Here is a 17,447-nt window from a genome sequence, read left to right on the forward strand (position 1 = left end):
ATCAGGCAAGGATTTCACCTTAATATATAAATGTGCTTACATGTTTGGAGGGTAAAACTGGGAAATAGCATCCTTAATTTAGAAAATGACTTTTTGCCAGGGAGGGAAAAGCTTAGAAATAGTTATTCTAATCCCTCGCCTTGTGATATTTAGGCTTAGTATAATATTCAGAAGTGAAATGAATATAACATTGTTTCAGAATGGAATGACAAAATATATGACTAAGAAACATGTGAAAACTTGTATTCTATGAATCTGAGTTTTTGCATTCTCCCTTTACTGCCTCAGCTACTTTTTGTAATGGGTATCATTTACTTTTCTAAAAATTTCTTGGTGGGGGGAACAGGAAGTTGCAATGCCAATTTTTTATGATTATTAGCCTTGTTTATAACAAATTGAAAATGTATAAAAATAAATTCAAGTAGTATATTAAGGAATTGTCTAAATAAACACCTCTCCAAGTTTAAAAAAATGGGGCATATATGTTTAAAACTTGAAAAGCTTGGATTACTTTTAAGAAATGTAATTTGCAATTACCGTTAGCTTTTTGATGAAAAAGGGAAATAAAGTTTTGTTTACTTTAGCATTACCTTAAAAATTTATTACCTTTTTAAATGTAAAAGTAATATGTTTTTATTATAGAAAACTTGGGAAACATAGGACACACAGACTATTTTAAAAATCACTGTCATCTGGATTGCTGTTAGCTACTGTTCGTTGGTATATCCTCCTGGTTGTTTAAGTCCCCTGGTGCTCCTCCAGTAGTTGCTGTTCTGATTAATCATAGCCCATGCTGTAGTGGCTGATAAGTAATGCATGAAGTCCAACTTTCTGGGAGTTATTACTGTTAAAAATGTTGGTGACCAGAGTTACTTTTTTCTATATATCACACCTTCCCCCACCCCCGCCCTTTAACATTATATCATGAACATTTGCCTATGACAATGAAATAGATTGTTTTCTTTTGTGAATTGCCCACTTGTAGACTTTGCCCTTTTTCTGCTGGATTTCATCGTTTACTAAAATTCGTAGCTAGTCTATTAACTCCCTTCTTTGACTTTAGAAACTTTTACCCATATACCGCATATCAAAAGCGGAAAAAAAGGTTTCTTGCCTCTTTTATTTGTTAGTAGGGAAACATAGTTAAGCTTTTATGAGTGAGAGGGGGTGGGATAAATTTTAGGTAAATGACCTGATTTAAATGCACTCCTTGGATTTGGAAGTCAAGAAGGTGACTGATAGACTAGAGACTGCCAGAAGCACAGTACTTTTGATACTGACGATTGGTGCTGGGCAGTCACAAAAGATAGCTGCTGGAAGTACCTTGTTGGTGTCAGAGGATTTATCAGACCTGATGTTGCAGCTTGACTGCATTCATCTTAGTGCCAGGCAAGGATCCAAGGCTTACTTAAATATAAGTATTTCCAAGATCTGGGTAATCGATGTTTTTAAAAATCATTTTGATTTTGAGGTCAGAGAAGCTTCATGATTTGACTCAAAATATGGATGCGTCAACAAGCTGAAGAATATTCATATGCACGTGCAGCCCTTTTCAGGAATGATAGGATCCAGTGAAAGTGTAACTCTGTAAAGTCTAATTTCAGTCAGCTGATTCATTGTGAATAATTTGAAGCATTTTGCTCTTACAGTTGTAGTTACTCAGACTTTTATTCACACCCAGTTCAGATTTCAGTGGTTCTGGCAAACTGGGTTAGGTAGGGAATATTTGTCCAACTAAAGGTCAGATTAAAGAAGAATGTGATACTAACAGCTTTTACATCTTAATATGTTTAGAGACATAAAATAATGCTTCTTACCACTTGATTGCTAAATTGAATTTAACAGCTGGCTGGTGTACTTTTCTACGTTAGTGCTCACCTGAACTGGTAGTCCCAGTTTAAGATTAGTTATTCCAGCTGTGTACCATAGAGGCCCGAGTCACTGTACTTTGGATTATTCAAAACTGACAGGAAAAATGACTTTAAGAAATGTGAAAACATTGTTTTTTCTCTCATTAGCACTATGTTTGTATAAATATTTTTGGCACAGTGTGATATGATATATGATGTTTATGTAGCTTTATCTGCCTGATTAGTCTGAAAGCACCTTGAGGGTAAATACCCGTGTTTACTGTTTTTAATGATGTGAGTAGCACAACATCTTGCACCTAACAAAAGTTTGAAGATAGATGTTCCCCCTTCAGAATCTTGTGATTTATTTATAAACATGTCAGTTTAACAAAAGAGTAATGGTTCTAGGTCGCTGAGTAATGAGTCTCATTGCTGACACCTGCTTCAAAGTATGGCCTTGTACAATTCCAGATCTGTCATGTGCTCATCAGAGTCAATCATGTCTTAGTGTAAAACCTTACTAAATATGTAGTTGTCATTTAACATACTTTTACTTTTTCTCCACTGGCTGAAAAGCCTCTTTAGTTTAATTGTTATAATTTACTTTATTTATAAAAGTTTCTGGGCCCAGGGAGTGATATTACCACTGACTCCCACAAGATGGCAGCCCAAACTCTTTTTTCATGTTGTTAGGTTTCAGTTTTTAACACACCTTGCCTGTGCTCTTAATTATTGTTAAAATCTTTTTTGCTTTTTCTTTAGATGGGCAGTATCAAACCGAGAAATGCTTATAGCCCAGAACAGCTCCTTGGAATTTAAGCTACACAGACTGTATTTTATTAGCTTATTAATGGGTGGAACTACAAATCAGCGAGAGGCATTACAATATGCTAAAAATTTTCAGCCATTTGCCCTAAATCATCAAAAAGGTAAGTCTGGAGTCAGATGTTTTTATGTTTAGAATAGGTCTATAGTCACCACTGGAATTTAAGTTTATCTTAACTAGATCTAATACATATTTGCTAATAAACTAAAACAATTATAGATGATAATCACAGCAAAAGCTTTGACTGGCTCTGGAACAAAAATAAAATATTGAAGACTCATGAGTGAAAAGTCAAAAAGAGACATTGCATTTTTCGGGATTCTGTATTAAACTAAGAGGAGACATGAGAAAGAATGAAGTATGTACTTGCTCCCTCTGGTCCTCCTCCCCCGCAGTGCTGCTGCTATGAAACAACAAAGTGTTTCAGGGTGCACCAGGATGGCAGCAGTTAACTCTTAGTGTCAGTGTATGAGTACTGGCTAGTTCTGCACCCAAAGGTATGTGATGGCCCCATTTATAACATAATTGTTACTCCTCGAGATAATGGTGATTATACTATGCTATGTATAAGAATAAAATAACTGCAAGTTCAATATTTAGTGCTTTCCTTTTCTTCTCCTCTTTCTCTATATTGTTTTTTTTAATTTAGAGTGAAGGGAGAAACCAAGCTTAAGGACCAGAATTTTAGAAGACATTGTTAATAAATTATTTTAGGCTGTGTCAGTTGGGGGTATTCTCACCTTTCTCAACCTATTACCTGCAAGCCAGCTCTATTTCAGGTGTAATCATTCACACCTCCAAGTCGCTGCTGCTTTTGTTTAGACATTCAGGTTTTGATGGGAAGCCTCGTGTACCTGAGACAAGGGATTGAGAACTCACCATATGTTCACCTGCTTGATGCAAACCAGTGGGCTGACATCTGTGACATCTTCACACGGGATGCCTGTGCCCTCCTGGGGCTCTCCGTGGAGTCCCCTCTCAGTGTCAGGTATGGAAATTGGCCTCTCTGTTACTGAAATATGTACCAGATTGGTCAGTTCTTCATAATGTTGTCTAGTTCTTGATGTTTAAAGCCAAGAGAGTGTTTATCTTTCTGAAGAAGAATGCAGTTAGTATTTCAAAAGACTGTCACAATTGACAGTGACAGTTTTAGAGCAGTGGTTCTCAAAGTGTGGTCTGTGAACCTCTGGAGGTCTCTGAGAGCCTTTTCCACTGTACTGACATGTGCACAGGTGGTGCGGAAACAATGGTAGGTTAAAGTGCTTGAGCGTTAGCACAGATCGGGGCAGTGGACTCAAAATCCAGTGTTCCTCACCACCACACACTTGCAGTTTAAGACATGCTAGTTTTACTCAAGATGTTCTTGACAAAACATTAAAAATGATTAGTTTTATTAAATCTTGACATTCGAGTACACATCTTTTTAATATTTTGTCTAACGGAATAGAAAGTTCACATAAAAGACTTCAGCTTCATGCTAAAGTGTGATTGTCTCCAGAAAAAGCCACCCGTATGTTGTTTAAGAGCTAATAAGTTGGTTGCTTTTTTCATGGAACACAGTTTTTACTTGAAAGAATCACTGAAAGACAAATTGTAGTTACTTACACTCAGGTTTTTTCAAAGGAACAAAGCCTGCCACATCAAGGAAAACAACTGACAGTATCTTTTGCCATGATAAAATTCAAGATTTTAAGCTAAAGTAGAACTTTTGGAAAACTTGTAGGGCCACTGTGAGCTTGACAGCTTCCCCAGTACTTAAAGACTTTTCTGATGAGATTGGATGTGATAATTAATGAAATTGATTTTTTGATATCATAAGAGATGTGTTAACACTTTGAAGATCTTAATTCATTATGATCTCACTAAATCATGCTTTAGTAAAAGATTCAAAGTACGAGACAGACCATTGGATTTTAATGTAGCAGAGTACAAAAAATTCATTGATAGGGATTTAGATTCCACTGTGCAACTAACCTTTAAGAAACTATTTGTTGAGTTTTGGTGTGGCATTTAAGAATATCACAATTATCTGAAAAGGCAATTAAATTACTACATATCTCTGTGAGGCTACATCATTTACTTCAACCAAAAGAACACATTGCTACAGATTGAATACAGAGGAAAATTTAAGAATTCAGCTGTCTTCTATTAAGCCAGGCGTTAAAGAGATTTGTAAAAATGTAAAGCAGTGCTACGCTTCTCACAAAGTTACTTTTGGTTTGGAAAATATGGAGATCTTGATAAGAATGTTATTTATGGTAACTAATATTTTATTATTTTTAAACGAATCAATATTTTTAAAGTTTCTTGGTTTTAATTTCTAATATAATAAAGTGTGATAGATATAACCTATAAAAACAATTGCTCTTTGATATCTCTAATGTTTAAGCACGTAAAGGAGTCCTGAAACCAAAAAGTTTAACTGTTTTAAGAAAATAATTTTTTTAGCTCTTCTATTCATTTAATTCCTCAAGTGTTTTGAATCTCTTCTCTGCTCCAGGCAGTGTGTGGGATATGAAGACAAATAAGGTACAGTCTGCATCCCACAGGGTGTTCCATCTGAGAATAGAAGACTCGCATCCATTTAACTGTAATGCATGACCAGGCTGCAGGTCAGCTTCTCTGGTGAACAGACTCTGAAATGGATGGAGATTGACATGAAATTTATTGGGATCCACCCTGATGGGGGAATGAAAGCAGCAGGATTAGGTAGAGGGAGAAGCTGGAATGTGATGCCATCTCACCAAAGCCCATCCCTAAGGAGCTTTTGGAGCTATAATGGGCCTGTGGAGTTGTCCCAAATTGGGACAGCAGGGCTAGACTTTTGTATCTGTATGGAGCATTCATCAATTGTGACCCTTGTCAGGTGGCTTTTTTTAGCCAAGGGCAGTCCTGAAGAGGGATTCAGCTGAGGGTTGACTGCTCGTGCTTCTAGATCTGAGTACTTGTGCCCTTGACATGGGTGAATCCCAGTCTAGAAGGAACTGTGCAAGAAAATGTCACAATGTCATTAATGAATGGTATGCAGAGTCCATTAAATCTGGTGGGTTTATATAATTTAAAACTTATTTGTTTGTGTGTACTAATTTAGCAGAGCAAAGGGCTCTGTGCCCGGTGTCCAGGGCCCCTGCACACAGTCTGGAGGAATCAATATTCTTAGGCCCAAGCTGCCTGACACTGGCCTGATACTGGCATTGACATTTCTTCTTCTGTTCTCCCAGTTTCTCTGCAGGGTGTGTGGCGCTGCCAGCTTTAATTAATATTAAAGCTGTGATTGAGCAGAGGCAGTGCACTGGAGTTTGGAACCAGAAAGATGAATTACCTGTGAGTTCCATTTTTCTATTGGTTATTTACCTTTCTTGCTATTAGAAGAATGTGCATGTTAAGGGTTTAAAATGTCAGTCTTGCCTTTTAACTGGGGAACATTATTGTAGCTCTTTGATAGGGCTTCTTTTATGTATGTGGTGACATGATTAAATAATAGAAATGGTGAGTGAGTACAAATTGGAGGCACTAGAGGAGCCTTCTTAAAATTTTGACTTTGAGTGGTAATGAAAGCTAATGAAGGAAGACATCAGAAGTGGGGAGGGCGGGGTATGCTGTAGCATGCAGTATGTTCTGCATTGTAGTTGGCAAACCACTCGTACTATGATTTTTTTAAAATACAAAAGCAGTGAATCAATTTGATTTAGTTTTATCATAAGCATTGATATTTATGAGATCATAGGTTTGTGCTGGTTATATTTTTCTAATGCTAATTATATAAGTACATAGTTTATCGAAGTCAAGTTTTGCTACCATAGTAGGGACAAAGGTCACTGTAGCAGTTTCTGCCAGGCCTCTTGACAGTAGGCACTATCACTTTGGGAATTATTCCTGCATGGTTGTATCATAGACCCTAAAGGGCTAAAACGTGACATGCATTTGGCTTTTGCTTCTTTTCTGCCACATCTGTGCACAGCTTTATCTGCCCTTACTGGTTCCTCCAGCTAGTAACTAACTGTCTGTTGGCTGCTCCAGTTTCTCTTCAGAGATCTGGTTTGATTCAAAGCACAGGTGCGTCCCCAGTCTTGAGTGTGGTCAGGACACAAGCAGCAAGCACCCCTGCTTGGCTGCTGCTCATTTGAGCTTTGCTGAGGCCGGTACCTACAAGAATCTGGCAGTTTCCCAAGTTAATGTTGTTAGCATTTCTGACACTTGTGCACTACTGAAAGATGAATTCACCTAAGATTTGTGTGTCAAGTAATAAAGCAATCGAAAGTGATGATCTGGCCATTTTTTCTCAGGATTATTCTGTTACACTTTGTCAGCTTTCTTCAAAGAGTGTAGACTCTTTGAAGTGATAGCCATTTTAGATTTTGAAGAAAAGAAAACAATTGGCATTAGGGGAGCCTCTATCACATGCCAGCTGCAAGCTAGATGATTTCATAGCTTTGGTTTGTTTTGTTCACTGCAAAGAGAAATAATCGATGTAAGTGCTGTGGCCTCTGATGTACAAATTGTGAAAGGATCTGCTGAACTTTAGCTTAAAGCCCTTGTTTCAGGTGGTTTCTCTGGACTTACACACAAAACATGGAAAACTCAGATCTGAAGTTCGCACAGAAGTAAACCATGTTTAGCTTGCTTTTAAAGGAATTACTGAATTTTATCACCTAGCTAAGTGTGCTAAAAAGCACTCAGGAATGGGTTTTGCTGTTAGATATAACTTGATGAACTTTCAAGACTGTTTGACCTTTAGAGCATTGTTTTGCTTTTTACTCTTAATTCTTAGGCATCAGAATTTGGTTTGAAAGTATTATAAATAATTTTGAAGGTTAATTTAGAATCATAAAGTAATACTTGAATTCCTTGAGTTAGAAGAGTACTGTCAAAAGGTACATTCAGATGAATAGATTTGATAAATGCTCTTTGCTGCACAGTGCATACTAATATGATGGTGTTCTGAGATATAACTTGGGCCTTTTTACATTTTTATAGATCGAAGTGGACCTTGGTAAAAAGTGCTGGTATCACTCAATATTTGCCTGTCCCATTCTTCGTCAGCAAACAACAGATAACAATCCACCAATGAAATTGGTCTGTGGTCATATTATATCAAGAGATGCCCTGAATAAAATGTTTAATGGTAGCAAGTAAGTGTCAGACTTTTTAAATGATAGTAAAAAATTTTCTTTTGTAACTTAATGGGAGGATAAGAAGTAATGAGGGTAAATAAATGTCATTAAAATTTAGAAATAGATTTTGTAACTATTCATTTGGCATCGTGGTTTCTGATCTTTTGTCAGTCTTTTTAATTTGTTCATGAATTTGTTGATTAGGTTTATAAACATGATCTTTAACTCTTTTGGGTAGACAACACAATGTTGTTCCTCCTTCCTTTTTACACAAATGGTAGCGTGTAACATACTATATGCTATTCTATCACTTAGTGGTATATCTTGGAGATCTTTTATATTCTACAGAAGGACCCTTCATTCTCTTTTTAAAGCTGTAGAGTATTCTACTATATGGGAATAATGATCATTTAACCAGTTCCTTATTGGTGAGCATTTAACTTTTATTGTTGTAAAGTGAATTACCCTATCTATATGTGATTAAAAAAAAATGATAGAATTGAAATTGCTAATTCAAGGATATATACATGTGTAATTTGTATACGTCATGAACCCAACTTAAAAAAAGTTCCAGAAGTCTATTTCTAGCTTAGGCAGCTAGAAAATTTTTCACCGGCGTTTATTTCAGACCCAGTATAGTAAAGTCTTTCCTTTAAGAGGAGGCCCTGGCATGTAACGAAGGTGTTTATGCCCTTCCCAAACCGTGAACCATGCTGGTTTTGTGTGCCCTACAACAAGGCATGTTGGTTGCTCTTGGTAAGCTACATGCCTTGTAGGCTCCGCAGCTGGCATCGAATTTGCTGCACTTGAGGAATTGTGTGACCAGTAGTTTTGAAATTCATTTGGAGATAGGTGCAACCTAAACCTTGGAGAAGAAAAATTGAATTTACTTTTGAAACCCCCAAAAGCGGTTTTCAGAACAATTGTCTTTTGTTTACAAAACAATTTTTATTTATTTCTGCTGAAAAAGGGCCTTTCAGGTTAGGGTCTGCCTTAGATGGTATTTATTTGTGACCCTTCAAAGCTGGTTATATTAAGGGAAGGCACAGTTAACCCTCAAAATACAGACATGTGTCTGAGTCTGTGTGTGTTTAATTGTTAAAGACATTTTATAATTAGATGATATTGAATGTTCATTACTGATCCTGTTCTTTGATTCAATGTGTGTTTTTTTTTTTTTTTTTGTCTTTAGATTAAAATGTCCATATTGTCCAATGGAACAAAGTCCAGGAGATGCCAAACAGATATTTTTCTGAAGAAATGATTTTAGTTTGCAATTTGTAAGTGAAACTGAATTGTGGATTTCAGAAGAGACCGTTCCATTTAATGCAGCTAACCAAGGACTCCCGTGTTTATATAAGCTAATGCTCCAGAAACTTTGCCAACATTTTAGTGCACACACACTGAGGGGAGTGCTCCAGATGAATATTATCATAGGGCTTTATTATATTCTTGGTCTTCATTTTTGATCAAGTAAATACACCAGCAGTTGTCATTCAATGCAGGTTTTTGTACTTAATTATATGGTGATTTTTTTACTCTTTAAGAGCAGAAACAGAACTTGACCTCCCTGCCATGTGTTTAGTATTTCTCCTGCTTTTACTTTTGTCATTTACTTGATAATTGTAAGCTTTGAGAATGTTTGTGAAAAGGTTTTATTTTTTGTTATGTATACATAAGTAAATGAAAATTCTTCGGAAAAACTGAATTGTGGTTATAAAACTAATTTGCATTTTTTTTTTTTGCTTAAGGAAGAAAGCTGTGATAGATTCCAAATTTGCTTTTTGATGTTTTTCTCTGCTCCACCTCTCACTGAGAAGTCAGCAGGCCTGCATTTGAGCTCTGCTGGTAGCCTGGCTACCTGTTTAAAATTCCATCATGAATTTAGCAGGTTGGTGTGAGAAGTCTTCCGCTATAACAGTGGAAGGAGTACTATTGTTTCTTTGCTTTTATTGCCAAGAGGTGCTTGTTTTAAAAGTGTGCTCAATAAAATGAAATTCTGAAGGTAGAAGTGTTTTTAAGTTGATATTTGCTCTCTTGGTCTTGGTAGCCCTGTTCTCTGAAATTGGCCTTCAGGACTTGGCTGTATATCATTGCAGACACAGTGTTGCGTGTGCGTGCGTGTGTGTATGTGTGTGTGTACACCAGCATCAAACATTGTGCATCTGAAAGGGAAGAAGCATGTTCCAGTCCTAAAATGCAGTTACCAACTCATTACTTTAAATCCTGAAAGTTAGAATCTAGCACATTTTCTGTAGTACAGAATATGTTTATTGCTGTTTTTGTATTTGAATAGTATACTGTTCATTGCCTCTCCTGCAGCGTGTATCATCTCATTGACTGTGAATCTGTATATTATTCTAATGGATACACATAATGATCTTTTCTCTTGTGAGGTATATTCATTTAATGCACTATCCAGAAATAGCCATGTGTAAGAGTCTTTCTCTGTATGATGAACTACATGGAAAAAGACTTCTGTGGACATAATTCCGACTTAAACCCTTTAAGTTACTTCATTATGAGAAGAATGTTGTATGAAAATCACCAAATATTTTGCAACTTTATTTCATCTGACATGGAAACGAACATCAATATAGGAAAACTTTCATGAGAAAATGAAAAAAGAAGAAAGCACAGAATCAAAGAGAACCATGACACTTCACATTTTAAACTACAGATTGGCTTAGTTTGAGGGGGGAGGGAGAGAACAGATTTGGTGCTAATTGGAAAATGGCAGCATTTGCAGTAGTGTACCAGCCTGAATGGCTTATCCTGAAATGCTTACTTACATGGGAGAGCTGGGGTTCGTAAGGTTAGAAGGGTACTGCGGAAAGCCCTGTTTGACCGAAGTTCTGGTCAGGCTTATGTTGAGGGCCGCTGTGGGTCACATAGGTTAGTTGGCCGGGAATCGTGATTAGCCCGTTCAGAGTGCTTGCCTTGTCCAGCCTTGGTCTTAGCCTCACGGCAACTTTTTCCCCGTGTGTCTGTTTTCCTGTGGGAACCCTCTCTAAAGTTTCACCTCTCTCTACTAAAGCAGTGAAGGAACAAAGCAGAGAGAAGCTCTTTAGACTCCAAAGGGAAGGTAGAGAATTCAATACAGTACTCTGGTTAAGGATGTAAAACTGGTTTATTATATATTTTTTATTTTGAAATAAACACAGAGCATCTTTTTTTTTAAAAAACCTTTTTCTCATTAGGGCAGATTTAGCTTTATTTACAATTTATTCTCACCTTTCCACCTCAAACACCTACATAGCACGTAGGTTTTACATAAGGTTTGAACAATATAGATGTTGCTTTAGAGGCTGGTGGTAAATATTTTTGGTGGCCAGCGACTCACGTAGTTGTCTCAGGCTACTTTCAAAGACAAAAGCCAGAGCTCTGCTTTGTCCCTCTCTCAGCGTTGGGAATCCTATTGACAGTTTTCTGTGAAGCTCATGGAACTTTAAAAGGAACATGCTTTAACTGAAGCATTTGATTTTACAGTTTTCTGTGCAAGGTCCTTATAGTCCTGGACAGGATTAAGGCCAAAAATTTGAAACTCTTGATCTAACAATTTAATGTGAAAATTATTTGTTGTGACCTTTAACTAGATGCATGGATTTAAAAGTCATTGGTGACTAAATGTGAAGGAGAGGTGGATTTGAAGAGGCCAGACCTTAACCAAAGATACTGAAATACAACATGTTGTCTTTCCTGCTCTAGACACATCTTCACTAATGGTGTCGGGGCCACATCATTGCTGACACTATGGGTATCAGCAGTGTAGGAGGATGTTCTTCATGTTCTGCCTAGAGCTAAGATTTTTTACAGTCAGACTAATTATAATTACATTGAAAACGATTTCAGAGTGGTTTCTTAAATTTCTCTGGGAACCATTTCTGTTTTTCAGCCATGGACTGAGCTAAACTACTAAAACCTTACTAGATCCTTAGGTTCTGGTTTAGCCAGAGCATCTATGCTTTCAAGTACAATCTGAAGTACAGTGGTTAAGGTTGTCTTTAAATCTTTTCTCCTTTTTGTGATCACCAGAGATGCCATTTCTATTGTTTTAGTGGTGGTGGTATGAGACTTCCAATGCATAAATGAACGGGTATTGGTGCCTCTTAATTTTAAAAATTTTGAAGAAAAGAGCCACCTCATATTCATAGAGTATGTCAGTATTTTGTGCGTGTATGAGCATTTAATTGAACATAAGAAAGTTATAAAGTAAATCTTTTGTTTTGATTTTTCTGTGGCAGCCGATGTATACAGAGACACTAAAACCCACACCAAATTATGTGGGGAATGAGGATCCTTTTTTCTCTCCAGGTAGTCCCACAGGTTATGCAGTTTACGTGCAGTATTCTTTATGCTGTGAGTAATTTCCACCTCAGTGGTTTCAGCCTTTGGGATAATAGATACTACAAAAACCAAGAACTCTTGGTTACCCGCACAAGACAAGCCGCTGGTAGACATTAGCCCTCTGGTTTTCCAGCTCAACCTCTGATTGAGTCAACTGCTAGTCCATCTGGTCAGTTCGCTTAGTCAGAAGACTCAGGTTATTTTCAGGGAAGAAATGGAAGCATAGTTTAGTTAATTTCATCACTAAGGTGTATAAGGTGAAGACAAACCAAATACCTTTCATTACTTTACATACACTATCTTTGGTAATACTGGAATGCTGTAGTCTTGAGGGAATGTTAACAAGGAACACATACATACCTTCAGTACTTTGTAAGCCTGTCCAGCTGTCGCAGGTTTTATCTGGTACTGCAGTGTTTACCATAAGCAAGTACAAACTTCATGGACTGTTTATTGAACTATAATTGAATAGATACCAAAACTAGAATGACAAATGTATTTTAGTAACAGATGAGGCAACTAGTTTTAGGGCAAGTTTTCCACTGTTGATTTTACTTCAAGACATAGGGAGAGAAAACAGAGTTTTGTTTTCAAGACATTTCCCTCTGTAGTTTTAAACTGTAGTAAGCATATGCTTCATTTACTTCCAAAGAGGTGGAAGAAGCTGGAGTTGACTTAGAGCACATGCTTTGTTTCCTGTTATGGGTGAGGACCTACACTTTTATTTTAGCAGTCACTTAACATTCTCCAACAAACATTTGTGGGATTCACTAGGATTTAGTGCCTGATCTTTTCTTTTGGGAAAGGGTGGGAGTGAATGTGTTGGGGGAGGGAGGGAAGCAGGAGAAAAAAATGGGAGCGTGAGTGAGTGTGCATGTCTTTGAAATTCACCGTTATCCCCACCTGTGTCTAGCAAGAAACAGGTATTTAATGTATTTTGCTCATGACTGCAGTGTGCATGTTTTTTCCCTCCTCCAAGTTCTCTAAACTTAAAGGATTCATCAAATCATCTTGATCAGATGGCTCAGGATTGTATTTCTTTTGCTTACCCTGTGCTCTTGGGTTCTATAGTATTTCTATAATTATGTAACAAGAATAGTGTTGCACTGTAATCTATTATATAGAGCTATATGTATGGAAAATTTTGATCAGTTTTTTAAGAAATGTATCCTGTTTGCAAAGGCACAATAAAGTTGCATATTATAGACTATAGGCAATAAAGCTAACAATAAACCTGATTTAACACAAACCATATTCTCTGTTCATTTGATTTTGGAAAAAGTTTAGAATATCCAGTAATTCCAGGGATTTCATTTTAACTTCGAACGTTCTGATATATTAGAGTTTTGGGGAACTTTAAGAAATGCTTTGTTAATGTGTTTTCCTTTGTCAAATGCATGGCTTCTCCTGTGTATGTTTTTTAAAATTAAAGAAAAGCACATCTTAAAAGTTTTGTGGAAGCAGTCTGTATAAGTGTAACAGAGGTAGGAGGGAGGGTGTATGGAGGTGCCAGTTGTGAGAAGAGAATATTGCTGAATGTACAGAAAAGAGAATTTGCTAAGAGTCTGCATGTAAAGAACTTAAATTCTTTGTCACCTTTTTTCTGTGTTGCTAGCAGTATGAGGAGGGAAGGTGGCTCCAGGGCACAGTCCCGGTTTTTAAGTAGGTGGTTTCCTTAGTGTTTCCACTAACTCTCCCTGTGGGTGGCCAGGACCCTGCTCTGTTCTCTGACCAGAGCGATTGTGTATTACTAGGAAGAGGAGCCCAAAAGCGCTCTACCCAGGTTGCCGGTGGAGCGGGGCTAACACTCAGCATGGCCAGGGAGGAACAGAGGGTGAGTTGTCTCTCCTACTCAGTGACAAGATAAGGTAATAGACTAAGAATCTGTTTGTGCTTCTTTTGTATATATATATTTTTAGAGACTCATCTGAGATTTTAGAAGGTTTCCTACCAATGGGAACTAGTGGGTACTACCCAGGTTCATTGAGCTAGTGGCCCAGGTGGTATAGACAGAGCCTGGCAGGCCAGGCCAAAGATCTCATCACCTGTCCCAGCAGCACTTGGCGTTCTCTGAGACTCAAAAGCGTGGTCAATAGCAGTATTGGTATCGCCTGAGAGCTTGTGGGAAAGGCTGAATCTTGGGCCTCAGCCCAGACCTACTGAATCAGAACAGAATCTTCATGTTCAGGAAAAAATTGGCTTTCCTTACAAGGAGACTCCTGGATGCTCCCTATTTTTTGAAGTATTTTCCCTTTTAAATGCAGCAGGGTAAAGATCACGTGTACCGAACATGAGGAGTACATGTTTTCCCTTTTCTTGACGACTAAGTCCTGAGTCATCAAGAAAAGTTAATTTAGTGTTGCTTTCAATTCTGTTTTAGCCCCCCATTATTTTAAAAATCATTGTATTCTTTTAAGCATCTAGGTAATTGAGGGAATTCTAGTTGCAGCATGATCAAATGCATTTTCCACCTCCTCTCCACCAAAATGGGGAAGGATGAGCACCAGAGGTGTAAAATAATGGAATTTTGTAATGGCAAATGCACTTGAGACAAAACGATAACCTGGATGCCCCTCACCTCCCCATAGAGGAGCTTGGTAAACATTATCCCAGCAAACAGAAATGTCACTCCCCAGAGAACTTGCTTTCCTAACTTTCTGGCACCCATTAAGAAATAAGTTGAATATCATAAACCTGTATACACATAGTTATATTTCTGAAATAAGTTTTACAAAATTTTAATCCTTATAATGTGTGATGCACTCTGATATTTTTCATCTCTTACTTGTTTAATTGATTTCATGACTCGCTAATGGGTCAAGATCCACAGTTTAAAAAACCTTGTATTAAGGGACAATGATAAAACAATCCATTCACAAATCTACTTTGACATCTCTGTCAGTATGTGTATGATAGGAAGTATTTTTTTCCTTCCCCACACCCCCCATCCCCAAAAAATCTGAAAAAGCTTTTCTTGAGGTGGGGTTTTTCCTATGCACTTGTAGGTCTTCTAGTAAATATATCTAAACACTATAAGTATTACCTATGTAAGAGTTCTTTTGTGTCAAGGATTCTTGAGCTTTCTTACCTATGCTTCCAGCTTAGAGAAGTGTAAAGTGCTTCAAGCTAAATGTTGGCCTGTGCAATGAAATCATTTAAATTTGAAACGTGTTTTTTAAGTGCAGAAAATGGCACCTTCAGCACCTTAATGGGATTTTTTAAGTGCCAGGCACTGAGAAAGAAGACAGAGTCGTTGGCCCCCAGGAGCTTATGGATTGCTTGGTGGTTACCCAAGAGTAGAGCGCCAAGACCCTGTAGTGAGGTTAATTCCACCAGTGACCTAACTACTGGAGGATGATGGGAGGGAAGAGAGGGGAGAGACGGAATAAGTTGTGTGTCTTTAATACCCACTCTGGCTACTGTAGGATGAAAAGTGGTTGGGATGGGGAAGAGGTTAGAGCCAGGGAGGCCAGTACAGTAGGCAATGAAGGTGAGTGGTCGTATTTGATGAGCATTGTAGGTCCTGGGGATAGAGTGGTGAACAGCACTGACTTGGTCTCTAGTTGGTCTCTACAACTCAGGTCAAGATAATCTGAGAGTAAGAAATGTAATGAAGAAAACACAGCAAGTTAATGTTTTTGTCTCAGAGCTAGTGCTCTGAACCTTTTTGTAATTTAGAGAAACATTAAGGTGTTATTGTCTCTCAACTGATGGGCTTCTGTCTTTTAAAATAGCTTCCCATTTCTCTCATCTAGGAGGGTGGATTTCTAACTTTACCATACTGTCTTAACTCATACGGGTCTCCTGTATTATGTGGATTTTGTAATATTATGCCAGTTTCCATTCGGGATTGATGTTTTTACAGAGATTGCTGTTTTTATGCCATTTGTCCGCATTCAGCTACTGTGCAAGTACTGTCATTCAAATAAAGGACTTTTATGTCATTTCCCTTCTAAAGCAAAATGCAGCCCTCAAGTCTAATCATTTTGAGAGCTTTTCCCTTCTGAACAGATTAGAAATGCATGTTAAGCTTTCTTTTATTCTTAAGCACAAGACTCTGTTGCATTTAGTTATTTTAGATAAGTGAGCTAATCAGCCCTAAATTAAATTTCAAAAAACTTTGAGAGGTGGTTCAGGAAATTTGGGCTGAGGGCCTTTGTCTTTGCTGGTGTGTACCAGTTAGTGGCATGTGTAGAGTAGGCAGTCTAGGGTTTTTATGGTGGCTTCATGCCTCAGGGGCCCATGTTCCCGTCTTTCTGCTCCACAGCCTTACATGTGGCCTCAGTTTCACCCCTGTCTAATTATAACTTTTCCAGGCAGGAAGGAGGGAGCGGGTGGGAAAAGAAAAAGCATCCAGTTGATTTAGACCCTTTGAAGAGTCTTTCCTGGAAGCTCCACCCAGTGGTTGAATAGCCGCACTTGGCTGCAAGGAAGTCTGAGAAATGTAGTCTTTTACTGGCCATATTGCCTCTTGTAATAAAATGAGGGCTCTGTTAGTGCGGAAGAAGGAGTGAATGATTGTGACGAAAGAAACCTGCAAGCTCTGCCACAGTTAACTTCCATTTCAGATAGAAAACCGATGACATTTCATTCACATAATGGAATTAAGCCATCAACACCAGCAGTTGCCTCCGCCTTTCACCTGATACATTAAACAAATAGAGTTAGCTACTGACATATCTTTAGCTGCATTTCTCAGACCCTGGCAGTATTCATATTAGAAGCAGGAGCCTCTGCCTAACTCCAGACAGGACCCCTGCTCCACACTTGCTGTAGAACATACTCTTTCCTATTTACTTCACGTCACAGCGGGTGATGACCTTTGTTTTCTATCTTGGGCTGCATAGGTAAAAAGTATCTTTGATTTTGAGGTACTAATAGATTATTTTAGAGAATTTTAAAATGTTTTATTCACCCAATTAAAACAGACTATAAAATATTCAATATAGCAGAGCTATGTTAGAGACTATAGAGTTTGGCCTTGGGAATGTGGATAAGTGGGCCATATACTAAACCTAACAAGCTGAAGGGAGGGCCCGCATGGTGGGTCTTATAAACCCAGAGACCAAAAGTAACCACAGGGTGGTCTGTAACGATTCCTAACTAAAAGCGGGTCATGGATGGGTAGTCACATCCTAGGCCTGTAGCTTCCTTGATAAAAGTCAATCTCTACCTTTGAAATTGTTGTCTTTGAGCATCTAAGATAACATACCTTTGAAATGTCAGAGTTTTTTTTTTTCCAGGCCCCTGGAAGGCACAACTGCCATCACCAGAGCACGAGACTACGTTGTTATCTTGTTGCCCACATAC

The 17,447-nt window shown here is 37.9% G+C and overlaps 1 protein-coding gene across 3 annotated transcripts in view; it reads left to right on the forward strand.

Annotated features, from left to right (window-relative positions):
- The window catches only part of RMND5A (required for meiotic nuclear division 5 homolog A), a 59,216-nt gene extending 45,830 nt beyond the window's left edge, over positions 1-13,386 (forward strand). The window contains exons 5-10 of one of the 3 annotated variants that reach the window (XM_039852741.1): positions 2,613-2,779; positions 3,499-3,664; positions 5,898-6,000; positions 7,654-7,808; positions 8,983-9,070; positions 9,542-13,386. In XM_039852741.1, coding sequence (XP_039708675.1) covers positions 2,613-2,779; positions 3,499-3,664; positions 5,898-6,000; positions 7,654-7,808; positions 8,983-9,046 — 655 coding nt within the window. In that variant the 3' untranslated portion in view covers positions 9,047-9,070; positions 9,542-13,386. Of the gene's footprint in view, positions 1-2,612; positions 2,780-3,498; positions 3,665-5,897; positions 6,001-7,653; positions 7,809-8,982 lie in introns of all 3 variants that reach the window. The other 2 variants (XM_039852742.1, XM_039852740.1) reach the window with 2 other exon arrangements.
- The last annotated feature ends 4,061 nt before the right edge of the window (positions 13,387-17,447 follow it).

The sequence above is a fragment of the Pteropus medius genome, unplaced genomic scaffold, assembly GCF_902729225.1.
Source record: "Pteropus medius unplaced genomic scaffold, Ma_sr-lr_union100, whole genome shotgun sequence".
Taxonomy (NCBI): Eukaryota; Metazoa; Chordata; class Mammalia; order Chiroptera; family Pteropodidae; genus Pteropus; species Pteropus medius.